Source organism: Amia ocellicauda, chromosome 8 (assembly GCF_036373705.1).
Source record: "Amia ocellicauda isolate fAmiCal2 chromosome 8, fAmiCal2.hap1, whole genome shotgun sequence".
Taxonomy (NCBI): domain Eukaryota; kingdom Metazoa; phylum Chordata; class Actinopteri; order Amiiformes; family Amiidae; genus Amia; species Amia ocellicauda.
Window position 1 is genome coordinate 6,870,400 of NC_089857.1, and position 27,392 is coordinate 6,897,791.

The window sequence follows — 27,392 nt, forward strand, 5'->3', positions numbered from 1 at the left end:
CTGAATTCTTACACTATTAGAACAATCTTATCTGCAATTATTAGGACTTGTATTAACTGTATATTTTCTTATGCACTTATGTATTTTTGAACTTGTAAATTGTACTATGCCTTGACCAGTATCTCTAGACTGTATTGCACCTTTATAAGAGCATCTGGTAATAAATAATCATAATAAAAATAACAATGAATATCAATGTTGCAGGTGAAGAACCTTTATTTTTCATTGTATTGTTTAGGCCCAACAGGTCTACAGGGTGTAAGGGGTCCTCCGGGAAAAATTGGACCCCCTGGATCCATAACATCTTGCTGCGAGGAAAACCGCAGCGCTTTCCATGTGGGTCTGGAGAAGTCTTTCCCAGAGCCTGATTCACCCATCAAATTCAAAAAAGAGTTTTACAACGATCGCCAAGTTTATAACCCCAGCACTGGTAAATTCACTGCTCCAGTAAAGGGGCTCTATTTCTTCACGTACCACTTTACGTGTTATCAAAAGGATGTGTGGGTGACGCTAAGGAAGAATGCGGACATCGTCCAGTTCACTTTCATGAACCATCTTCAGAACACCGTGCAGTCGTCGGGCTCGGCGGTTGTGCCCCTGGCCTCTGACGACGAGGTCTGGCTGCAAGTGCACAGCTCAAGCAACGGGCTGTACGCCGACTCCGATGATGACAGCACCTTCTCCGGCTTTCTCCTGTAGCAGCTGCAGCACTGGACTGCGCCAAGTCTGCGGGCCGCGTTCGTGTTGCTCAGATTTCCGCAGTTCTGCGCGGCTCCACCAATGGGAGTGGTGGAATTCTGTAGATCTGCGCAGAACTGCGGAACTTTGTGCTCCAAGAATGAACGCAACACATATTGATTATACTGTACAATGCTTCTATATTAAGGGTCTTTATTGACCGCAAACTTTCTAATTAAAAGAATGACAATATACAGTTTACTCTCCGTTTTATGTATAATAGAAAGTATAATTACTACAATACACTCACCTAAAGGATTATTAGGAACACCATACTAATACTGTGTTTGACCCCCTTTCGCCTTCAGAACTGCCTTAATTCTACGTGGCATTGATTCAACAAGGTGCTGAAAGCATTCTTTAGAAATGTTGGCCCATATTGATAGGATAGCATCTTGCAGTTGATGGAGATTTGTGGGATGCACATCCAGGGCACGAAGCTCCCGTTCCACCACATCCCAAAGATGCTCTATTGGGTTGAGATCTGGTGACTGTGGGGGCCAGTTTAGTACAGTGAACTCATTGTCATGTTCAACAAACCAATTTGAAATGACTCGACCTTTGTGACATGGTGCATTATCCTGCTGGAAGTAGCCATCAGAGGATGGGTACATGGTGGTCATAAAGGGATGGACATGGTCAGAAACAATGCTCAGGTAGGCCGTGGCATTTAAACGATACCCAATTGGCACTAAGGGGCCTAAAGTGTGCCAAGAAAACATCCCCCACACCATTACACCACCACCACCAGCCTGCAGAGTGGTAACAAGGCATGATGGATCCATGTTCTCATTCTGTTTACGCCAAATTCTGACTCTACCATCTGAATGTCTCAACAGAAATCGAGACTCATCAGAGCAGGCAACATTTTTCCAGTCTTCAACTGTCCAATTTTGGTGAGCTTGTGCAAATTGTAGCCTCTTTTTCCTATTTGTAGTGGAGATGAGTGGTACCCGGTGGGGTCTTCTGCTGTTGTATCCCATCCGCCTCAAGGTTGTAGGTGTTGTGGCTTCACAAATGCTTTGCTGCATACCTCGGTTGTAACGAGTGGTTATTTCAGTCAAAGTTGCTCTTCTATCAGCTTGAATCAGTTGGCCCATTCTCCTCTGACCTCTAGCATCAACAAGGCATTTTCTCCCACAGGACTGCCGCATACTGGATGTTTTCCCTTTTCACACCATTCTTTGTAAACCCTAGAAATGGTTGTGCGTGAAAATCCCAGTAACTGAGCAGATTGTGAAATACTCAGACCGGCCCGTCTGGCACCAACAACCATGCCACGCTCAAAATTGCTTAAATCACCTTTCTTTCCCATTCAGACATTCAGTTTGGAGTTCAGGAGATTGTCTTGACCAGGACCACACCCCTAAATGCATTGAAGCAACTGCCATGTGATTGGTTGGTTAGATAATTGCATTAATGAGAAATTGAACAGGTGTTCCTAATAATCCTTTAGGTGAGTGTATGAATATACTTTATATAACATGATGACCAAACTCAAATGAATTCATTAAAATATGGCCTACTATGTTGAAAGTGATGTGTTTTTTTCTTGTCATTGTCTCAAACATTGTCATGTTTCATCTGTTACAAAGTATCATTACAGATTAGAAATAAACATACAGAATAACATACACTAGGCTGGGGCTTGCTACACCACAAGGAAGGAAATGCATTTCCTCAGTGTCCTGTTTTATGGGGTAAATTACTTCACAAACAGGACGAACCCTACAGTGACACAAAGGTGTAAAGGACACAGCACTATATGCGAAAACCTATATTTATATTTTTGGGAGGGTATTGGTTGAATAGTAATAATACATTATAACACATTAATTGACAGTCTACTCTGTTACTAATTAAGATAAACCCTTAGCCTTTGTGCCTCATGGATAACTGATCAGATCTAACGGTGATTATAAGAGCTGCCACGAGAGGGCGCTGTTGCTCAAACATTCAGTGCAAAATGTACTGGAACTGGGTTTCTCTTGCCCAAATCTTTAACTTGTTCCTCATATACATATTGACTTATGTTTAACTCATTTTTTTGTTCATGTTGATGGAAAAAATAATACTGATTGAATTAACTATACAAACAATATCAATTTACCATCAGTTTGAGGGTTGGGGTTGGGGGTGATGTTAGAATTAGGTTAATGATAAGAATAATTAGATATTTTCCAATACCTGGGGACCCTGAAACAATAGCAATTCATGGAAAGTTTGCACTCAGACAGCGATGGAGGTGCACTGAGCTCATATCTACAAAGATTTGTCTTTATTTGTTATCTTGCTTTCATTCTCTGAGCACAGAGAGGTTTTGATCTCATTATTATCTTGGAACAACGGAAGGGGTTTAATCTTGCCTGGGAAAGAAGCAAAATGTTTGAATTTGATGTAAGTTTGACACAAATCCAAAACCATATTTAGAAGTGAATTATAATAAAACACATTGCCTGTTATTAATCATGAGACGATCTTCAGTCTACAGAAAGAGCGGCACCTGCATCTCTGTATAAACAGCCGCATTACACCTCAATAACATTCTCCCATCTCTCTTCCCAGTTAGGATTAGGGATCACTCTATGGTTAGGGTTAGCACTGAAGAGCGGTGTGTCCTGCACCTGCCAGTTATGCGTATGATTATACTTCTTAGCAGACACCCTTACCCAACTTACAATTGTTACTATATATATATATATTTTTTTTTTTGTTTGTTTTGTTATTTACATAGTTGTTGTGTGTGCTGTTATGAGGAAAACCTGCCTTTGTAGGTTCATTTCCCTCAGATAACACCCTGACTGGCTTAAGAAGGAGTCCATTGTCTCGGAGGAACCGTTGACCTTGCACTGAGGGGGCCGGACTGGCAGAGTACCAGGCGGTGGCAGGCGGAGCTGCAGTGGACATGTGGGCTGGGGAGAGAGAGGCATTTCTCCCAGCTGCTCTGAGCATCTTCAGCATGGTGGTGGGGTCTTGGGGCCGTGTGTGTGTGCGCGCTGACCCAGACTGTGCCTGGGAAACTTCTGTCCTGTGTTGACTTCCCAAGATGTAAATAAAACACTTTAGTCACTCGTGTGTGGTCCTCAGGGGTTTCTTATGTACACACTGTCTCTGTGCTTTCAGAAACCACAGGCAGTGTATTTTAGTGATATTTGCATGTTGTTCTACCATGCAAAGCTTAATGAGATGCACCAGGATCTCAGTGGCCTAGTGCGTTTGCCAGAAGTTTCCCATGATTGACCCACACAGCAGTGTTTTTCTGTAGTAATCTCTTCAAGTTGGCTGACCACCACTAACATGCTGGTCAGTGCTCCTCCTTCACAACACTGCCATTGCACACAATAAGTGATCTATCTGGAACTCTCACAGAGAAGGCAGGGAAATGAACTCAAGGAATGCATGGAGTCAGAGGTCCTTTAGAGATAGTGTTATGAAAGTACACAAGAATCACAATGTGATTGTTAGTGATTTACGAATGCAGGATGGGACTTTACAGGAATCCGAATGCCAGCAATTGAGCTCTCTGTTCTTCAGTATCCTCACTGCTGGCCTCCTCTTCAGTGCTGAGTTGGCATCGGGTCAAAGCCAGTGCCTTGAGTCCCACACAGCTGATAAATGGGCCAAAAGCAACCCAAGCTTTGATTCCAGTGACCAAAGCTGCTGGGTGTGATGGTGATGGGTGCGACACTCCACAAAACTGAATGTCCCACTTAACTGGAATCAGAGCAGCACGGCATTCCAGTCCCCACACAAAACAACAGGAATGTCCGATCTGACACTCCGCTTCCGCCCACACTGAGACGTGCTGGTGCGCTCCACATGGGGAGAGGGAGGGCCCTTGTGCTTTTAATGGAGTGCACATTCCTTTTTCTTTATGGGCCATTAAAAGCAGTAATGAATCCCATGCTTTTGGATCCTGCGGCCTCCACATCTACAGCTCCACAGTTCTGAGGACTGGGCTACTGTGGCTATGTCTCTCCAATGAGCTTTGCAAGCCATGTGCTGTGATATATAGAGGCCCACCACATTATAATTAGCACCCACGATCCAGTGATGTTCCTGTGGTGTTATTATCAGCCTCCTGCACGACCGTCTGCATCAGCCCCTGAGTGCCACCTGGAGCTACCCTGGAGCAATTTTAGTACATACCCTGTTTTTGTAACTGTTTTTATTGGAATAGAGACATTGTGTACACACACAAGCAGAAATGCATGTAAATAACTCATCCTTGTGACTACTTGAGTGATCCCAAATACATTATTTATAAATAAAGTACATGCTCCCTTTTATGCTTTGTGTTGTATCACATCGATACAGTTAGGTCCATACATATTTGGACAGTGACACAATTGTCATCATTTTGGCTCTGTACTCCACCACAATGGATGTGAAATGAAACAATTAAGATGTGCTTTAAATGTAGATAATGTAGGCTTTCATCTTTAATTTGATGGTAGTTACATCCAAATTGGGTGAACGGTGTAGGAATTACATCATTTTTTAATATATGTTCCCCCCAATTTTAGGGGCTCAAAAGTAATTGAAGAATTGGCTGCTCAGCTGTCTCAGCTGTTCCATGGCCAGGTGTGTGTTATTCCCTCATTAGTTAAATTACAGGTAAGCAGATAAAGGTCTAGATTTGATTTCAAGTGTGCCATTTGCATTTGGAATCTGTTGCTGGTAACCCTCAATATGAAGTCCAAAGAGCTGCCACTGCGAGTGAAGCAAGACATCATTAGGATGAGAAATCAAAACAAACCAATCAGAGAGAGAGCAAAAACATTAGGTATGGCCAAATCAACTATTTCATACATTCTTAAAAAGAAAGAACGCACTTGTGAGCTCAGGAACACCAAAAGGCCCGGAAGACCATGGAAAACATCTGTGGTGGATGACAGAAGAATTCTTTCACTGGTGCAGAAAAACCCCTTCACAACAGTTGGCCAGATCAAGAACACCCTCCAGGAGGTAGGCGTATCTGTGTCAAAGTCAACAATCAAGAGAAGACTTCACCAGAGTAAATACAGAGGGTTTACCACAAGATGTAAACCATTAGTAAGCCCCAAAAACAGGAAGACCAGATTAGAGTTTGCCAAAAAACATCTGAAGAACCCTGTACAGTTCTGGAACAACATCCTATGGACAGATGAGACAAAGATCAACTTGTACCAGAATGATGGGAAGAGAAGAGTATGGAGAAGGGAAGGAACTGCTCATGATCTGAAGCATACCACCTCATCTGTGAAGCATGTTATGGCATGGGCATGTATGGCTGCTAAGGGAACTGTCCCTTGTATGTATTGATGGTGTGACTGCTGACAAAAGCAGCAGGATGAATTCTGAAGTGTTTAGGGCTATATTATCTGCTCAGATTCAGCCAAATGCTTCAAAACTCACTGGACGGTTCTTCACAGTGCAGATGGACAATGACCCAAAGCATACTGCGAAAGCAACCCAAGACTTTTTTTAAGGTGAAGAAGTGAAATGTTCTGCAATGGCCGAGTCAATCACCTGACCTGAATCCAATTGATCAGCATTTCACTTGCTGAGGGCAAAACTGAAGGCAAAACACCCCAAGAACAAGCAGGAACTAAAGACAGCTGCAATGCAGGCCTGGCAGAGCATCACCAGGGAAGAAACCCAGACTTCCAGACTTCAGGCAGTCATTGACTGCAAAGGATTTGCAACCAAGTATTGAAACTCAATTACTAAAATTGGGGAGACCACATATAAAAATGGGTGTAATTCCTACATCGTTCACCCAATTTGGATGTAACTACCCTCACAGTAAAGATGAAAGTCTACACTACAAATCCATTGTGGTGGCGTACAAAGCCAAAATGTCACTGTCCAAATATTATTGGACCTAACTGTATGTATTAATCTGTAAGTTGAGGCTGCATGTTTTAACATGACAGGTTTTTTTTTTTTTTTGATGGTCAAGAGGTGCAGACATTGTCTCGTCCCGAGGTGTCTGTTGGTCAGAACAGGTCAGCCAGGGCTCCAGATCAAATGATGCTTTGATAAATGTATTTCCCAAGAACTCCTTCACACAATCCGCTCTGCCTCAAAGTACTTTTCACAAAGTGTCTTGTTTCACAGCAGCTAAGCCTAAAATGAAAATGATGGACTGTATTTGACTTTGGACAGCCCCAGTTCCATTGTATTGTCTCTTCTTTAATGGATCATCTAACTCATGCCAGTTTGTGGCTCAGGGTCCGGGGACTCTACTGTACCATTGCCTGCAGCTGGTGGGCCCTGGAGTGACTGCAGTTTATTTAAAGGACGGGGGTCAGTGAATGTGCTTTGTGGACATCTCGCATATCTTTGCAGTTCATGGCTACTGAGCAGCATGCACGGCCAATACAAGGTAAATGGATCGCCCTCCTGGTTATTCTGTACAAAGTACAATTCATTATGTGTTACACACGTGAAAATGACATCATTGCATTGTATTTGTAACAGACCAAACGTAACGAACGCTACACAGTAAGTCACAGATCTTACACGGGGCGCGCAGTGCCGGGTTGGGCCGGGCGGGGGCGCTCTGCGGGCTGCGGCGGGCTGTCCGGGATTCGCGCTGGGGCTCCGGGGAGTCGCGTCTGCTCGGGAGATGCGGGAGCGGAAGAGGACGCTGCGCTCGCCTGCTGTGGCCGCGGTTTATTACCGAGCGCTTCCCGAGTAATACCAGCGCCACAGAGCGGGGGACCAGCGGGAGCGCCGCCTGCGCCGCTCGGACCGGGGTTTCTGTTATACAGTGCTTGTCCTGCCTTTTCCCCAGAGGATCAGTGCCGAGGGTACACATTCAGCGGGACAGAAAGAAGACGACAACAGCGAGCGCGATGTTTTGTCGAAACCAGACGACCAGGGCTACGGTGGCCAGGGGCTCAGCCTTGGAAATGGAGATCCGGCGGGGGAAGTTCAGACGGAGCATATTCCTGGACACGCTGCAGGTAGGCTGGGGGTGCCAGGACAGCGGGGTGCGGGGCAGTTTGGTTAAAGAAAGAAAGACAACAATCTCTGTAACAGGTGACATCTTTGTGTGGGATTGGCGATGTTCCCGGTGGTGTTGTCTCCCCCGCTAAGGTGAAGTGCACTGGGCAGACTGGGCAGACTGGGCAGAAAAGCGACTTCTGGGGTCAGACCCGAGTGGGGGTGTGGGAATCAAACAAACCACGCGTTTAGATGTTGGCTGTGATTTCTGCTACATATGGATACTGACTCAATGGGAACTTCAGGAGTTTAGCAACCTGTTCCAGTATCCGGGATGTGCAGGACTGAAGCCCGCCGAGTCGACCGCACTCTGCACCTATATGGTCGCGTTGTTGTAGCGCAGATGTCCGCAGTTCTGCGCATAGGTGCACAATCGCACCGATCCCATTGGAGGAGCCGCGCAGATCTGCGGAAATCTGCGCTGCACGAACACGACCTGTTGCAAAAACTCAATATATGCGATTCAATACTGCTTTTAGCAGGGGAAGAAGAGCCCTCCCACTAAATGTTGGTTTGCCACTGAACGGAGCTACCGCTACATGCGGTCGGCTGAGCTGGCGGGTTGTGCCTTTCATTAAACCCAAACCACTTCCCAACGATGCTAAAATATAGGAAGACAAACTGTGTTTATCCGACGTATGTTAGTCGGGCGGCGCACTGCATGAGACTGTTATGCTGAGAAATGGAGAGTAGAGAGAGAGAAATAATCCAGGAGCACTGAGGCATGTTTTGAGGCTATCATTGCTAAACTCACAAGCGCAATGGTCTGGTCCTTCACATACCAGAGATGATATGGACCTGAGGTTTGAAATGTGGCAGTGGCTTTTTTGGACTGCAGTTTTCCAAAAGCACTGAAAATGGGTCACCCACTTCAGAGCAATCCATGCTCAGCACTCCCTCAGAGCCACTGTGACCACAGTAGGGGGGTGTAGTCCTCAGACCCGGTCATTATTGTGGAGGTAGGATATCATTAAGCTCTACAAGCCACTTTGTCCACAGGCCCGTTCAAGCTAAGCACTTTATATATCCGTGCTGGTACTGAAACTCATTGTCTCGTTCTATTTTTGAAGTGGTCTGAACTTTTTTTTTTTTCCCTTTTCCTTCTTCAGCTTGGGTCCTACAGTGGAAACAGTTTCATTGAGCAGCTGCTCGTGATTAGTGTTGTTTGAAAGTAACAGGCCATCCTCGAAGCGCCTCTTACCCTCTAATTAGTTTTTGTGTGTCTAAACATATATTCTGCTTCGCTGCAAGAAGCCCAGTCTGGTGGAAAAATAAGACTGTGTGTGCCAGAGTGAATTCTTGTGCACATGGTCTAGTTTGTGGGTGTGATATTATGATGTGAGTTCATCGAGCCTGAGCCCTTGGTCAGTGTGGACATGTGGATGGGATGGAGAGAGTTATTTATGGTCACCCTACTCTCCTTTTAACTCGTAACACATTTCTGTTACTCTGAGCCTGTTTATTGATGGGTAGATAGGAGAGAGAGACACGCACACAGAGAGAGAGCTGGCAAACATTAAAGGAACGAGAAGTGAAATGTGGATTCAACCAGCTGAGGATGATGAATCTCTCAGTGTGGTTCCATACTGTTACGTGGTTTGGAGCTGGTTGGGGAGGAACCACACGATGCAGTGTAATACTGTATTGCAAACCATGGTTGGACTCAAAGAGTCATTTGGGGAAGTGTAGGATGAGCTGTTGTGTGTTTTAGAAGCAGTTGTTACAAAAGGTACATTGTATTTTCTATTTTTGGATGCAGTCTTTGATCTTTTAAGTTGGTTTTTGGGAAGCGGTATTGCTGAACTTTACCTAGATTGCTCCAGTAAATGTGATAAAATAATGTGATATCTTGTAACAATTGTAAGTCACCCTGGATAAGGGTGTCTCAGAAAATCCAGTAATAATGAATGAGTCGCTGCAGCTGGCTGTGTCTGGGAGCAGTAGGCTGTGGGTAGGACTGTGGCTGCAGGCTGTCTAGAGCTGGACTGGTGATTGTGCCACAAAACCCAGCCCTGGCAGCCAATCACTTTCCCCCTCAAACCTGCCTCGCCACTCCCTGATAAACACACTTTTTACTCTCAAGAGTTGGGATAAAAACAGACGGCAATATCCTCTGAGACACCCTTGGCCCAAAAATAAACAAACAGTGAACCTGTTGTCTGCTCACTACTGAAGTTTGTGTATGTGTGTGTCTTGTCTGTTGTGTAGTGTAGGTCTGTACTCTGTAGACTTTCTGCGCCCTGTGCTCAGGAGTCCGTGTATCCACTGTGTTATTTCATCTGGATTGTCTATTCAGACCCGGTCTGATGGATTGGTTTATTTTTTTGGCCTCAGCAAATTAAATCAAATAAATTGTTACCAATCATTTTTAGACTCGCGCTCGGATTCAGGAAGTGGTTGTGTTGGTGCTGATAATAGCGCAGGACTGTCCTCAACGGTGAAAGGCCATTTGGCCCACCTAGAATCATTAGCTTTGATGCTTGACTGCTTCTCTAACACATGGGTTAAGGTGGCTTGGGTCTATATCTCTTTGTAGTCCATTGTAAGGGTATAATTCAAAATATTGTAGCCAGTATCACCTCCTATCTGCCTTTCTGCTCTCCTGTTGGAGACAGTTTTCTAGGGTAGGAAATTCATCCAGCGCTAGCACTTTGAGTGTCCCCCCTTCCCCAGCCCCCTCTGGAAATATTTACACTGCATGTCTGTAAAAGTATTACAAAATGTTTTAATATGCGAGTCTAGTGTTTATATTGGTCCTGTGCAGACTTGCATGTTGCGATATTGTGAGATCAGTGTTTCCGCATGGCCGAATGTTTTTCTTATTAGGTAAACCTGTGTGTTTCAGCCAGGCGGAGCTGGCATCGAAGGCATTGACTACATCTGTATGATTGAGCAATGGCTCCAACCAGACAGAACACATGTGCCCCACTCCCCGGCCTTTGGCCCAGTCCTGGCCCGCCCCCCCCCACCCCCCTCCAACAGCCTCCAGCCTGTGCTGTATAGACCCGAACCCAAGGCTCCAACACTCATATACACCCCACTGCCCTGCCCCCTCTGCACTTATTCACTAGTGAAACTGCATGGCCTTTGAGAGACTCACGCCTCCAGGGAAGATTCTAGTTCAGTCATTGTGTCAGTCCCTCACCCCACCCCCTACCCCGTGGCATCAGGCTACAACTTGGCATTTATACTGGAGGTGTCGGGTCGCAGATGTCCAGAGAGTATCGGACTGCAGGCATGTCCTATGGGGGCTATCTGTCTTTCTCTCCCTACATACGTTCATATCCATTAAACCACTCCGAGTACAAACAGAGCCACGGGCATTGATTAATGGATTCTGCTGTCATTTGCTGGTGGGCTTCTGTTCGAATCCTCAGTACAGTAAGGCAAATAATCCCCCCAAATAGAAAAATGCTTGTAGATGAGGCAAGACCGTTCTCCCCCTACGAACAGCCCTGTTGCTGGCGTGTGCAGGCGAGCTGGACTCTCCCTCCTGTGTGTGTTGAGAGAGCGCTGGCTACACGCGGAGGGCATGTGCCCGTCTGAGGGAGGGCAATGGGGGAAGCTCTCACAAAAATGAACAGAGCCGAAAGACTCGCAGAAGGGCTGTGTGCAGAGGAGTCGTTGCAGAGAGCAGAACAATCAAAGGATTTCTTTAAAACCCACGAATAACAACATCCTGTCATTGTCTGTCGTTTGGAGGGTGAAATAAACAGTTTTTAAATAGAAGGCAAACAAAATGAAAACAAAATCCAGGAGCCATCATTACTAAGGCCATGCCTCACTAGAGACACAAGCCCTGTTCTGACCGAGTCGTCACAAGTGGTTTCAAGTCAGGGTCAGCCGGGGAGGAAGCAGTGATGCTGGACTGAGCAGCACTAGAAACTCACTCTCCTCTCCCTGCTGCTGGAGGGGTGGACTAACAACGAGGAAAATGAGCCTGTCAGCTTTCTATGCAACGGTCTGCTGAAGATAGATGACAGTGATCTCTTTTAGTTCTCTGAGTGACATTTCAGAGCCTGGAATCCTTACTGCTCTCTCTCTCTCTCTCTCTCTCTCGTCTCTGCGTTGGTTTCGCCCTGCTGTGTGTCTGTCAGTGCTGCAGTGTTTGTGCAGTGCGCTTCCCCTCTCTCTCTCTCTCTCTCTCTCTCTCTCTCTCTCCACCGGTCCATTTCTCCTGGCTCTGCCCTCCGACCCTCTCCTGGCACGCTGAACGCAACCTCTAGCTTCCTTATTGACGGCGGGGGTGACGCTGACAGGATACCCCGACAAATCCTAGAATCTCTGCAAGGCTTCCAAGGTGACGGAAAGAGATGCCGTTTGGACCTGCACACTCCCGAATTGCCACGATTAGTCCTGACCTTTGTGAGAGGTGGCAGCAGTGTGCCTTGCACAGTATCTGTGCATTTTAGTGTCGATTAGGATGAGAGAGGGTTGAGCAGGGAAACTGGTGTCTGTGGTCCAGTGTGCCCTGGGCTCGCTGGTTTAAGGCTGGCAATACAAAGTTGAGCATGCTAGCGACTGGAGTCAAGTTTGTGGAGACTTGTGGCATGTTTTCATGTTATAGTCCTCTTTGAAAGTGATCTAAACTGTGGTGAAAATGTGGCACTCATGTGATGGGATGCAGCCACATGATGTGCTACACACATGCTTTATAGCTTTTCAAACGGGAGAAAATCTGTGGTTTTTACATTATCTCCGGATGGCTTAGTGGTGGTGTTGTTTTTATTAATGTTATTTTCGTGCTTCCACTCATTGGCTCCGCCCCAGATGCCGTGTGGGTGAGTGGTTAACTCTGAGCTGCTGTAGAGACTGTAGAGTCACTCTGGCTGTGGTCCCACACCCTCCGCACACTGGCTGCGAACGGAGCCAGTGCAATGCGCACACACTTCACTGAGCTCTGGGTACGCTGTTGTCACAGAGACCTTGAGAGGGCTGCCAAAAAGACAGCGGTGCCAGGATCCACTTCAGACCGCTCCGGGAGCTGAGACGCCTCCCCAGCTAATTGAGATAACGAGCTGGAGCGATCCCGGAGCTCGGAGAGAACTTAATGTTCTGTGGACGGATTACTTTAATATCCCTCATTAATTCCGAATGAGCAGCCTTTGATTTGGGTAATCCTCTGAGCAAAGCCAGCCCGGAAATGCCACACTTTCACAGGCTCCTTAAACCCTGACCGCTGCTTGGAAAGCCTTTTGTTTTTCCAACACCGTATGATCGCTGCAGCAGTAACAGCAGACTTGGAAAATGACTTGTGACTGAGTGAAGCAGTTTCCCATCACACTCACCGCGGTATTCAGATTTTTGTGCTCCTAAGCAGAAATATGGGGTGCTGAATGGAAATGGGCTCTGGGGAGCTTCCTTCGTGTGGTTTCTACCATTCTAACATGCGGGGTCATGCATCTCTCGTTAAAGCCCTAGTCACAGCACAGTGGCAGGAAGTGTAGAGAGGAAGCTAATCAGCGCCGCACACAGCTGTTTGTTACCATCACGTTTCCTCACATTGAGCTGGAAACACCCTCTTCAGACTTCTCCTGCATAAGCACCATTCTCTTACAGTAGAAACAGTGCCCTTATATTCCCGTTGTTGTGCTTTGGGTTGGAAGTTGATTGTCCACTTTCCCACGAGTTAATTCAAATTCCATGTGACCTTCACAGTCCTAAAACTCCCAAGTACAAATGAATGGGTGATGAACACATAAAGTGAATACTTAACTCCACCCCAGTATCCACCCCCGATCTCCTGAACAACCTGAATGTGTTTCTTCTGTTCCCATTCTGAAGTTCCACATAATCTGTGATATCTCCATTTCACCATGCAGGTAATTAGAAGCTTCCCAACATGCATCTTATCAATGGCATCGTGTTCTCCTCGGGGGCGGTACCAAACGGATGAGGTAATGATCCAGTCTGGCTTGCTTCTCCTCAACCGGTCATTTGTTGACTTTTAGGGAAACAAGTCTGCCTTTGTGGTCGTCATTATGGCAGTGTTGCAGGGGAGAGAGGGGACAGTGCGGGACCCAGTCCAGAGGGCAGTATTGTTCTGTCTCCACAGCAAGCCACTTCATGGAAATGCTATAACAGCAGCTTATTAATAGAAGAGCGCGTGTTCCCTGAAGTCAATTGGTTATGAGCACAGTTACTGGTGCCGATCTCTTTGTGCACAACAGCTCCCTTCTCTTTGAACCCCAAACAAACAGTGAAAGACCTGTATCTGTTGAAAGCTCTCCTTCTCTCCTCCCCCACTCTTGTAGATGTGGGGTGATTGTGCTGGTCAGCTTTTCCCTGGCTGTGGTGGAAAGCGCTGGGCAGAGCAGGGCAGAGCCAGCTCGAGGAATGATTGAATCAGCCCAGCTTAAAACGTGAACGTTTTTCTCCAAAGTTAGTGTTGGCGGTGACATCAGGCTTCAAAACCTGTCCTGCTTTAAAGTCTTCTGGGATTCCAGGCCCAGGATGTTGCCCAAACATAAAAGCTTAAGCACTATTCACCTGGGAGTCAGAGAGGCACACAAACGCAGCCCAACTGGACCGTACAGACATTTATAATCACTCCCCCACCACAACCATTCTCTCCCACACTCCTAGATATCTGGGACATCCTGCGCCACTCGCCAGTATTGCAAATCAAATTACCACACATTCCCCTACAGACTCATAGCATCAGTTGGCACGGGTTTAACCCCGTAGGGAAAACCAGCTATGTACAAGCTATGTAAATACCATAGTAATGCATAAGCAAATTCTCACTCCAATTATCAGCTCCCCCCACTTCCTTTTTTAAAAGAAATTAGTGTGGTAGAGTCACGCTTTGCAGATGTTTGCATGCACAGCAGGGGGATATGCTTATATGCTCCTGCAGAAGCTTACCTTGGGATTCTTGGTGTACTAGGCTTGTAAAATAACGAAGCACTGCATGTCTAATTTAGATGTTTAACTATAATGTAGCTAAGCCATTTCGCTAGGTCTGCTTAGATGCAGAAAATTGCTGATGCCTGTGTGATGCACTTATCATATGAATCCCAAGCTGGATAGCTTTGTCAGTTTTTATATCAGGTACTTACTCACTTGCTCATGCTCTTCAGCTAAGCCACTAAGAGAAAAGCAAAACCTGTCATATTCATAAAGCATTTGCCACCATACAAATTTGTTATGGCTTTTTATTTTACTCCTAATATTATTAAATACAAAATGAAACCCCTCATTTAAGAACTTGTAAATGAATATTAATATGATGCTGCTTTCCTATTAGTGAAAAACAACACACACAAAACACATCAGATAAACATTGGTACATTTTTAATGCATCCAGTCAACGGAGGCATTCACACGGCCAGGGATCTGTGATTAAAACTCAGAGAGCTAAGCCGGGGCTCTTGCCAGTGCGTTTGTTCACAGGGAGACATTCGGTCATCCCGGGTGCAGAGGAGGGAGGGAGTGACGGAGCTGTGAACAGTCTGCCCTTGCACTGTGTGAGTGACAAGGTACTGGGTATTTGTTGGTTGGTTGATTTGTTGTGCATGTTTTGTTGTTGTTGTTGCTTGAAGACTGGCCTGTGTGGTCATCATTCGTTTTTTTTTTTGTTGTGCCTGTTGTTAGTGCCATGCTTTTGGATGTTAAGCATAGTGTATTTGAATTGTTCACCATTACAGCAGGAATGTCTGGGCAGCACATGGGAATCCCATGTAAGGCTTTTCTGAACCAGTGAAAGCGTTTTCTAACCCCAGTGTTTGCTAATGAGATCCTTAATTAGAGCCGAGAGCACAGCCTGTTCAACTGGATTACTGTGTCTGGAAAGAATGTGAGCTTTCGTTAATATTTAACCTTGCTGGTTAATAATAAGCAGTTCCAACCCTACCTGTGTCAAGATGGGGACAGGTGGGCTGTTTCCAAATGGCGAGAGCACCCATTAGCAGTGTGTTTATTTGCAATAGAATGAAATCAATGGAATTTAATGTATTAAAAAAGCAAAACATTTGTGGTGAATATTAGAAAAGTTAGGGAAATCTGTTCGGATCTCCTTGTTTATTAAAACCATCATCTCAAAGTAATCCAAAAATAAATTAGCAATGAATGCAACACAAAACTCATGGTCACACATGCAAATTAATATATTGTTTCTTCCTGTGACATCATAGGTCGTTGCTGCTGTGTTTTGCATGTTCAGGGCTGTGGGCAATAATAAACACGCCAAGGTCTGCTGGTTTTTGTTTGGGCTGTGACACATGTGGTGCTCATTTACTCCTTACCTTTCACAAGAACAAGCCTTTCATCTTTCTTTTCATGAGGGTGTTGTGCACTCCTGTATACAGTGCAACAACACAGTGTTTGTTCAGTTTGGACTTTCTATCTCCAGGTGAACAGACAGTGGAAATATGACCCTGTCAGGGGCCTCTGCTGTGATTCTAGACGTCAATGGAGCCTTTTCTGAGAAGATTGCTCTTTCCTTGCTTTGTTTTCTCTGTGTTTGCTGAGCATAATTGTTCTCCACATGAATTTTTGTGGTTGGCCAGTGTGTAGTGAGGAAGCTTAAAGTGGAGACCAGCACGACTGGGCTTGTATCTCCATCACCTCGGCTGCTGGGAAATAGTCTGAGGTTCAAGATCTCTATGGTTCCAGACATTGTCAAGTCAAGGAAACCACCTGATGCAATCGGAGTATTGTGGTGTATATGTATTTAGTTATTTTCTCTATGGGTTTTTATTGTATCCTGTAAATTTCTATAATATAATTTTTTTAGAGCTCATATATATTCAACTAGTGGGTTTGACTAACTTAAGCACCATTGAAAAAGCTAGAATACTCTTCATATGGACATATGGGTGGGACTCATTTGAGGAAGGGTCCCCAGCCCAGTTCTTTAACTGGAGATGCAGCCCTGTGTAGATAGTAGTTTTTGGAGCTGCTGACACAAAAAACTACACGGTGTTAAGGAGATTAAGAACTGTGAAAGCAGCAGTAATAATAGGGAATTTAGGCCTAAGGCAGGGAAGTTGTTTGTGATTTTATTTTATTTTATTTTGGGCTACCAAGTCAGTTTTCACTTGTTTATTTAATCCGTAAATAAAAGTTCCTCTCATTTGATCTGACTATTTCACCTGTCCATCTCTCTTCAATCCCCCTTAGTAAACAGACAATCCATTTTGAATAGGGGGGTGGGTTTTGTTGTGCCAGTTTGGGTTATTTCACAGGAAGCAGGAAAATGAAACAAATCAAAAAGCTTTACTGAACTAGAGCACAAAAGGCAAACGTGTTCACGGCTTACCACGGCACAGCATGAAAACACACTACGAAGTGTGCACATGCATCAGTATGTAGACGGCAGCAATATCAATATTTATCTTTAAAACAACTCGTACAATAATAAAAATGTTGCTTAACAAATGAGAATAGTTGGTACTGAGTGCTTCAGGGACCTTTAATCCTAACTTGCTCGGGCTGGAAGCCGTCTGTGTTGTGTAAGACGAGAAACCGGAGATCAAGGGGTGTGACAGGCCTGTTGCAGAAATCGCAACTATTCAGTGTAAAAACCTCAGCCTGAGGCGCTGCAAAAAACATTGATCTCAATCCAGCAGTGAACAAATACCAAGACACAAGTTGTGAAAAAAAACAATGAATAGTGCTGGGGGAGCGACTACTTTTCCTCCCCAGAAGCCACCTCTCACTGCCCAGGCGTCCAACACCATCTGGACACCCCCAGCATGATCAGCCCTAGACCTCACTCCGACTTCTGGCTGCGGAGAGGCTGGTAGAGTTAGGGCAACGGGAGCCCTCCGCTTCTGCGCAGACAGAGACGTAGAGGGAGAGGGAGGAATGAGGCTCTGCTTGCTTTATAGGAGAGCGGTGGAGAGGGAGATGAGTCCACTTGCTTCTTTCCACAGAGGCAGAGAGAGAGAGAGGGGGGGAGAAGGCCTGGCTTTCTTGATGTCGAGAGGCAGGCCTTGCATAGAGCCCGTTCCCCGAAGCAGAGTGGAAGCTGATTCATAACTATTTGGGAAGAAATGGCTTAGTGGTGTGTGTGAGTCAGAGCGAGTGGCTAACATGGACTGAGTATGAGTCCTGGCCTCTTCTCTTACCCCTCCTGTCTTGGGTTATTTTCTCCTGATCCCCAGAACAATGGAGTGACTGTTTATTTTTTGAGCTCCACACCCTCGGACCACATGGCAGTGTTGCTCTTCATTCTTGCTCGTTCCACTGTGCCTGTTCGCTCATTCACGTTTCAGGTGGAGAATTTCGGCTCATTGTGACGCATTACCTGTAGATCTTGTGAAATAAGCCTTGATTACACTCCGTGGAGTTGCTCAAACCATGCCCAGAGCAGAGGGGAATTTATAGACTGTGGTCTAGGTGGCTGGGGAAGGATACAGAGGTGGGGAGGAGCAGGGGGTGGTGGTGAAGTCATCGTTTTGTGTGGAACTCTCAGCAGGACCCTCCCCTGCCTTGATTGGTCGGAGATGACATCACTGAGTTTGCTGAGCTCAGTCACCTGTGGCTCTGGATTCCTTTGTCTCTGAGGTGCTCTCACCTGCGCCCTCCCTCCCTCCCTCCCTCTCTCTCTCTCTCTCTCTCCATGACTGTTCCCTTGGGGAGCACTGGGTCGTCTTGTGTGTCTCCTGATCCCACTGGCAGGGCTGTGCCGATCCCTTAGTGACCCTGCAGCCCTGACTATATCCGTGGAGCTGTGACGTGTTTAGGGGATTTGCTCTTTGTTCTCTGTGAAAGCCAGGTGTTGCCTGTTGGAGAATGGATGGTTAGGTGGAGCCCTGAACAGACGTAATGGAAACCTCTTGGTAATCTAAGCAGTATTGTAGTGGGCTGATGTTGTTTGCTGGTGGCCTTGTCGGCCCAAGCTACCACACCGAGGGAAGGTTAAAACATGAGAGCACAACCCTATTCCTGGAGAGTCATAGTCATGGAGGTGTTTTAGCCTATATGAGAGAAACATATCGTCTACTGTTTTATATAAGATTATATACGACTATGATCCTTATAGTTTTCAGATACCAAAACTGTCCTCTTATCTGCTTCCCAGTCGATCCCAAAACCTTGCCCAGCTGTAAACGGCACTGTCTGAGCCTCTCTTCAATCTCTTATTGGGGGCAACATGAGCCATCCAGCCCTCGAAGGTGGGGGCAGGGTAATTACCACCCGACAGGAACGTGTCAGCCTGCTGGCACTGAGGCTGCCTCCCGCTGTGAGCTGCAGGGGGTCGTCCATGAAGCAGGGTCCTTTAAAACCACTGCACTTTCACAAATGCTAGTAGGCTGCATGCACTGCTTGAAAGTGGGCCAGTGCTTTCAGAGAGAAATGGGGCAAACCCTTTCCAGAGATCACAGTGCACAGTACAATTCCCCACGACTTTATTTGTGCTGAACACAGGGACGGGGGAGGCCTGGATTTAGGATGTGGTGGAACTGCCTCTATCATGGGCACTTCCCAGTCGTCTCCACAGGTCTCTTGTGTTGTGGAGGAATTTCCCACAGAAACATCTGGCCAGTTTGTTGGTTTGTTTTTGTTTTTTCTCCACCTGTGGTCTGAAACAAGAATGCTGCCCGGTGCAATTTTTGGGAGAGCCGTAAACCCTCATCCCTGGCGAGACACGGGCCTCACGCTGAGACAGGAATTCACTAGATCGCTTTGGCAGGTTTTTGACTTTTATAGCTACTGTATGGGAAGGCAAGGATGGACAGACATTTCAATTAGGATAACAGACCTGTTTAAAGAGGAAGCAGATCACTAATGTCTGCTCCGCCCAGCAGTGCTGAAGGTCGGGCCTCACACTTGAACACAAAGCAACGTGATCAGAGTGCCACCCTCCGCAGAAGTACATTACGCAGATGCCTGGCGGCTCAGATAATGTCTGAGAGCTTCCATGGTCATGTGATCAACCTTGTGCAGAAAAGTGATTCAGTCTTTCTCTGCTGTGTCACTTTTCTTACATGAATGGCCCAAAAGTTAGATTAATACTTCTCCCATATAATGTAACCTTGATGTGACCTTCTCCAGGGAATACTCTATAAAAGTATAAGAAGTGACTGAGGCTGTTTTAACATTGAAGTTAAACTCTAAAATGCAGGTGGTGTGGCTTGCCTTGTGTGTCTGGTTTTTAATGCCAGTTTAGTTGCGAATCTGTGTTGAAATATCCCAGTGAATCAGAGTCCACAGCCTGATTAGGATATTTTCAATGAAAGCTCTTTTGTGTCTAGACTCTAGAGCAACCCCTTCTGTCCTCACTTTCTAGGTCTACTGATGACTGGTCTAGAAGCTGCTCAGATCCCTTCAACTCATGCTGGTATCCCACCTTCTATTTATTTATGTATTTATTATGTAAATTAATTTTCAGCATGTTTTCATAGAGCAGCCTGTGGCTATCAGTTCTGCTCTTGTTCCGGTCTATTCAGAGCAAGGTTGCATTGCAGATCGTTCACCGCCCGGTCACTGCTGACTCCCTGCGAATCAGGGACAGAATGTGCAGACCGTGTCCTGACTGAGACGGTATGTGAGCCTGTGTCACAACCCTCCGGGGGGCTCCTCTTACCCTCGCACGCTGCTGTGCCACTGTGACTCACCCTTCCATCGCACCACATCCGGAGACTGCATAGGATTCCAGCACCTCTAACAACATTAGGATGTGGCCTGGATACAGCTAGGATATGGCCCCCTCTGGTGCTTGTCATTTGTCATGACATCCATTTGCTCAATTTCACTTTAAGAGCTGTAGTAGTAATTTTTTCTACTGAAATGGGGATTCATCTACAAATTAAGTTTTTGGAAGATTCCTCATGCACCCATTCTTTACATGCCTCTTCCAGATTTATATACAGACTTTGAAGACATGAAGTGGTTTCTATCCGGTGCAAAAGTCCATTATTCTCGGCTAGATTAATTTCAGCCTTAGTGCTACAATACTATTTAATATATATTGCAATATTACGCACTTGAAGCAGCCTTGGGCATAACTTTAAAAGTGTGGGCTGCTAATTATACATTTTAATGGAGCTGTTCTCTTAGAGTTTCCAGATCTGTCCAGCAGAGGGCACTATAGGCTTGCTTCGTTTGCAGGCGGCTCTGAGATTGTTTCCGGAAGGCCCCGAGTATTCATTAAATACTGTGCACTCTGTGTATACAAATACTCATTTGGCATATATGTCTTTATGTATTTAAGGACAGGAGCTGCTGAGATTCATTTTCTTTGTTCATGGGTTTCGGTCAGATAATAACTGCAGTCACAGGGACAGAAATGTAGCGCCAGGGCACACTAGACCCGTATGCAGCCTCTCTGTAAGCAACAAATTAATAAAACATCAGGACTCTGCGGCCAATTACTCTGGGCTCGGATCTACAGCGTAGTGCACTCCCGGGGACTGCAGTCTGTGAGCTGGAAAGTGCCTTTGACTGTATGTAAATATTGGCCTGCACTGTACTCTTTATCTGCTTCATTTGTGTCTGCACTGTATAAACTTCACACTGTAAATTATTTCATTCCTATGACTACAAAGGATCTCCTTGCCTTCGTAATGTGTAGCAGTTTGATTCTCTAGAACTCTTGTACAACAATTTGGATGAGTGTATCAACCAACAGAAAACACTCAAATAAAATGTGGTTTCCATGTGACGGTTATTGTTTGGGGTTGGTGGGAATGTGTGTTCAGCTGATTCCATGAAGGCTGGATGGTTTTCTTCCTGGAGAGTCAACTGGCCATGAGCAAATCTCAGCCATTTGTGTGTCGCTGGTGGCTGGGTTAGACCAGGGCCGACTGGTTGGGGAGTTTTTGTGGACTCTTGAAAAGCAGGACTATTTTTGAGTTCCGAGACAAAGGCGAGTTCACGGAGATGTTGTTTATCTAGGTCTGAGCGATCTTGTGGCATTGGAGGATGTACAGTCTTTAAAGGTATTTGTCCTTGAGAGACTGCGACGCCATCGGGAAGGAAGGGAGGTTTTTCTTCTCCCAGATATGAATAGTTTCCAAATGTCTGCTGGATAGCGAAACGTCTGGGATGACTGACCACAGACGTACTGCAGACAACTACTCTGAGGTGCTCCTGTTGAGGCACAATCCGTTTGAAATGCTTCGAACTCATTCAAAACAGAGGTCTATAGCTTGTGCCGCAACAGAGAAACGCAGGATCTGAAATCAAATTAAGAAACTAAGATGCAAATTATGATTGATTAAAGTTCTGTGGGAAGTTAGTGTAGCTCCAATACTTTGGAAATGGAGAGCACCCCTAGTCTGTTTGACTAACCCTGGTTGTCCCCGGCTCCAAAAGGGGGACTTCAAGGGGAGCATTGTGAGAGATGCAAAGAGTTTTTTGATATTCAATTTTTCCGCTGTCTGGAATCTGGAGTTTGTTTCATCGTACTTCCTGTCCTAGATATTTGGATTTCTGCAGCCTTGGTCATTTCCTCATCACCTGCTTGCGTGTCACATTGGAACAGCTGGAGAGAGAGAGATGGAGGGAGGGACAAAGTATTGTGTGTGTGAGTGAGAGTGAGAGAGAGAGAGAGAGAGAGAGAGAACAGGCTCAAAGCTTTGGATTGTAGAGATCTTGTAATCTAACCAGTGTTTTTTTACACAAGGGGAGATGTAATCTTGTCCAAAATGATGTGTGTGTCTGTTTGTACACCTGCAATGTGCATCTTTGTCAGTTCTCACCCTGCTTGGAGATTGGAGCAGGATTTCTGGTGCCTCTGTGTCTCTGTTCAAGTGCCTACACTTCAGAGATGTGTGTGTGTCTCTGCGAATGAGTGATGGCGGCCGAGAGAGTGCCTCTGTATAGGCAGCATCTCTGATTTATTGCACGAGTCTGTCTTTCATTTAATATCTGACTGTCTTCCAGTAAGTGCATGTGAACCCCTGTGATTGGAATAGAGAGTGCTTAACTGTTTCGAACGGTATGCGTCTGTCTTTTAGCTGAACTCTGAATTTGTGTGTGTGTATGCATTGCTCTGTGTTTGAGTTTGTGTTTTTGTCTGAATAAAGACTCTGCTCCACCTTCTAGTCACGGGAGCTCCCGCAGCTCGCTCGAACTTCCCAACCCTTGTTAATCCTTAATTAAACACTTTTTTTTTTTTTTGTCGTCGTCTTTTCTTCTCAATGGTTTTATTTCACTAAGAGTGCAATTACAATCGATCTAAACATGTTATATCTTGAAACCTCTGACTGTTTATGAGCAGTAAGTGGCCATAAAAGTGTAATTAAGCAAATTAGCTCAGGGGTTGATATAAGTGCATAAGAATTTAGCTGGAATTAAAATAAATAAAACCAACACAAACCAAACCAATACTACTCACACCAGCTGAGGATTTGTATCTGCCCATTGTGATATAATAACATGGTGCCAGTTGTGTGAAAATGTAATGTTCATGTTAGATGGTGCAGCACTTTGGAATCTTTTATGTGTAATGAAAAATGACAAGTTAACATTTGTGTAAATTTGTCTGCAAGAAATGATTTTTGTGGGGAACATCTTTTGGTCAAACATCGCCCTGTGTTTTCAAGGGTCAGTTAGGGATATATATATAATAAATGGCAGTTGAATACAGGGAGTCTGCCTTCCAGTTGCCACCTGCTTTCATAAACTCGGAAAGCCTCTCCCAGAGCGATTCGGTTTGTGTTTGTTCCTTTCACCCGTCTCGACCCCCCCCCCCCAGAAGGAAAGGATAAATCAGTTGGGTTTGCTGTGTGAAGCATTTGAATGTGTTGGCAGAGGAAAGGTCAAGTCATTGAAATATATACAACCTGGAGACTCAGACCCTTAGTGGCAGTATAGGGAGTGTGTAACTTTGTGTGCCTCTCTCTGCATGTGGGAGTGTGTGGTTGTGATGTTTTATTAGTGTAGTGTTAGTACCTGAGTGTGCATTCTTCTGCTCTACAACCCTGCAGAGGGGTGAGTGTGTACATTTAGTAATGTTGGTGTGTGAGTGCCTCAGGCATGCGTGTTTGTAGAGTCAGATTGAGTTTAATGGTCCTGGGACGAGCTGGGTCTGCGTGACGCCAGTTTCCTGTGAGCGGCATGGGCGAGTGTTACTCCTGCGCTCCGCTGCCTTTTGGTGCCGGAGAGACCGACTCGCACAGACGCACAGGGCTTTAAAGCGCACAAACCAGCAACTTGAACAAGAGACTTGAATCCCAACCAAGTACAGATACGCGAGCTGTGTATTTGTATTTCTTTTTTGTACTAAGGTGAATGCAGCATTTTGGAAATCCACGGGACTCGCTATCAACCCGTATAATGGAAAGCATGAACAATCCTGGCATCAAGAGGAATTCAACGCGATGTGATGCAGTTTCAGCACTTCAGCCCAGAGGAAACGCGCTCTAAATAACGTGTGGGGGGAAATGTACCCCAGTAGGGGCCGGCGATGCAGAATTAAGTCAAAGTCGCACTGAAAACGGGACGAGGAGCCCGTCGACCCGCCCTGCCCGCCGCTGCCCGTGTGGGCTTTTCAGAGAGGACCACGGCCGGGACGGGACTCGGTGCCCCTCGCCCAGCACTTTGCGGACGCGGACGATCTGGCCAGTCCTGGAGAGCAGCCCCTCGCCAGTCTTTCATGGGCAAAGTATGCGCAGTGATCTTGTTCTCAGGTTTGACAGGCTTCACAAAAGCGGAGGAAAACGCACTGCCTCTTCCTAATTGCACTATATATCTGTCTGGATACATTGTTCCCATACAGAACGTTCCACCCGCCACGTTTACGGGCATTATTATTATTCACGGTGTAATTATTATTATTATTATTATTATTATTATTATTCTGTTTTGCAATAAACGAATGACTTAATGTGTGTGTCTGCCTCCTGCCAGCAAGTGTGACCCGGCAGATTGATGGGGTATCCCCCCTCCAGCAGTACTGCGGCGGGGTCACTGTTAAATTGGCACCGGCCGCCTCCTGCGCCAGTATGAATTATTGAGGCACGCTGGGAGACTGATACTCCGGGTGGCACCCGGGAGCCAAAATTGGCAACAAAGGCGAAAGCTGGTCACAAGGGCAGTCTTGTGACCCTGTGAACTATACACTACTGACGACCCTTCTATTGCATATTAATAATAATACATATCCGTAAAAGTAAGGATGTATGTGAATGATATGCATGCACTTATTGTATATATAATTGATAAAGTAAGATCATATTAGTTTTACGAATAATATTTAATATCTTGCAAAAGATTAAAAAAAAAGTTACAATATAAGTAAAAGGTTTACAATTGGTGCTTTCTAATATATACAATTGTTCCTTTTTAAAAAGTGTTGCAGCCCCATGATGCGCTCCTTGGTGGTTAATTTAGCGCTAAACGAGTTTAGGTGGGACTCTCCCCAGTCCGGACAGATGGGGTCTTTGTTTCTTGTGGTTTAAAGTGCATTTAGCAGGGCAGCGCCGTTTTGGGGCAGTTACTGTAACACTACAGCACCGAAAGCAAACTCGCACTTAGTGTGAAGCGTTTCAAAATGTAAGTATAAAAGAACATTTTGTAATAGGATGCCTAGAAGTGAGACGTGCGATTGATCATATTAAACAAAGAGCAATCGGCAATCACTTGTAAAGGGATTTCTATAGCTGCTGCAGCAAACGAAAACCAAACCGCAGCTTCAGATCTGCAATATGTAGCTTTGCGTTTATTTTGTAATAGCGGGTGTCCTTGCATTGCACAGGGAGCCTGAGCTTAAAAAGCAAAAAACACAGCAAAGTTTAACAGACCGTGATAATGCGCTGTCTGACTGTGCTGTAGGGGATCTGACACGATGTTTTAATTTCAGCTCTTTGGTCTCTCCTTTCCAATTACGCCGTTTGTGAGCGATGTTATTGCTGCTAATTGGCAGTTTTTCCGCTTTTGTTGGGGTCTGAGGCCGTGGGGTCTGCGAGGTTTTGCGTTTCTGGTGCGATTCCCGCACTGCCAGACGCGCACAGAGGGGAGCTGGTGATGTCCTGTCAGGCGGACAGACGGCACTCACACGGGGACTGACCGACACAAAGAGCTGCAATACATTAAACAGGACCTTTTCTGTTTCTCAGCAGCTGGGGAGGGAGAGAGGGAGGTGTGGGCGCGTCAGAAGCCCATTGTTCTGGTAAGAACAGAGCAGCGTGGATCTGGAAGGGAATCTGGATTATTAATAACAGCACGGATTAAAGGAGTCGGGAGGTTTCCCATACCGTCCCGGGACAGCCTGCATGCGTGTGCGGTGCAGGGAAGAACTTCTCCACTAACCATAAAGTTGCTCTCTGGGTAGCGAGCAAGGACACTGCAACTCCAAGGCGATGCTTCTTGAAGTCCCGCATTGGAGATCCTTCAAGTCTTGAAGAACACGTGAAGCTAGTTGTACCCGTTTCATTTCTACAATTATTTTTCATATTTGTTTTTATTCATCTCTTACATTTTTATAAAAGCATTAAATGACCTGGACCTGATCTGATCATTGCCTAATATGATGGATATCTATAACCGCCTTGTTCTGGAATCTTTCTAACGTCCTTTCCAAAAAAAGACGCACACAAATAAGAAACTCAATATTTAGCCTATCTGCTCTACTGTGGTCTAAATAAGGAGTGGTGGACTTCAGGACAGTTTAAGGACAAGATAGCAACATTGTGGAATTAAGTCTTCACTTGACCCATGGATTGATCTTCAAGGGATGCCAGTGGAGAGGTTCATAGAAATGGAGGAGAAACTGCGAATCCTGGAGGATCTGAACATGATCTACATTCGGCAGATTGCCTTGAGTTTACAGGTAAAGCAGCCTTTACAATATCATAGCTTCACCCAAACAGCTTGGCCAATTTGTATTGATAAAACCACTGATTAAGAGTGTTTTGGGTCAAAACCAGCTCTTAAAGAGATATTTGTAGTATTAGTTAATTGCCTTTAATTGAAAAACAAAACCAATCTAAATGAAAAAAAAACATGAAATGTAGGGGAGACCGGTTGAAAGATTGTTTTATTTAAAGCATTTAAAATGTCAAACTTCACTGGGAGTGAATGAAATTGCTTGACTAGACTGCAGTTTTTGCAGAGCTGGAGAAATTGATGTGATGGTCAATGTGAATTTTGGGGTTTCAGCTTTGAGGTCTTGGGTTTTGCAGCTTTTGCAGCTTTTGCAACTGTATGTGATACAAAGACACTTCATGCAGGGTCTTTTCTATGGAGGCACCTCAAGACAGATGCAGAAATTGTGAGGTATTGTGGAATAGTGGAGCCAGATTCCTAATAGTTTCCTAATGTTTCCTGTAGGAATATTTAATATGTCCTGTGGTGAAAGGACCAAAGGAATCCTGCAGGATTATTTTCGGGAACCTTAAACGTGGGTTTAGTAGATCACTGGGAAATACACTTTTCAGTGAAGTATGAACAGATACTACACACACAATTAACAACCAGCCCTACTGTGTTTGAACCTGGTCTGATTCTTAAAAAATACAAAACAAAACGCACTTGTGTTTTGATTGATTCTGGACAGATTAGCTGGGATTATGTTGTTTCCTTTGAATGCATGATTCTATATTATTGTAGTCCTTCAGATCCTCCTAAAGCACCGTCTCAGAGTCCCTCCCCAGCATACAAGATAATAATCCTGTATCTTTGATGCAGAGAATAAAGGGTTAAATAAGCTACTTCAAAGCGAGGAGGCTTAGTGGAAGAAGAGAAGCTAAGTGGTCAGTGAAATCATA

The 27,392-nt window shown here is 45.3% G+C and overlaps 1 protein-coding gene across 6 annotated transcripts in view; it reads left to right on the forward strand.

Annotated features, from left to right (window-relative positions):
- The first annotated feature begins 7,313 nt into the window (after positions 1-7,313).
- Positions 7,314-27,392, forward strand: part of rtkna (rhotekin a) — a 79,751-nt gene continuing 59,672 nt past the window's right edge. For 2 of the 6 annotated variants that reach the window (XM_066711923.1, XM_066711927.1), the window contains exon 1: positions 7,315-7,691. In XM_066711923.1, the coding sequence (XP_066568020.1) occupies positions 7,581-7,691 (111 nt within the window). In that variant the 5' untranslated portion in view covers positions 7,315-7,580. Of the gene's footprint in view, positions 7,692-24,896; positions 26,456-27,392 lie in introns of those variants that run through there. The other 4 variants (XM_066711922.1, XM_066711926.1, XM_066711928.1 and 1 more) reach the window with 3 other exon arrangements.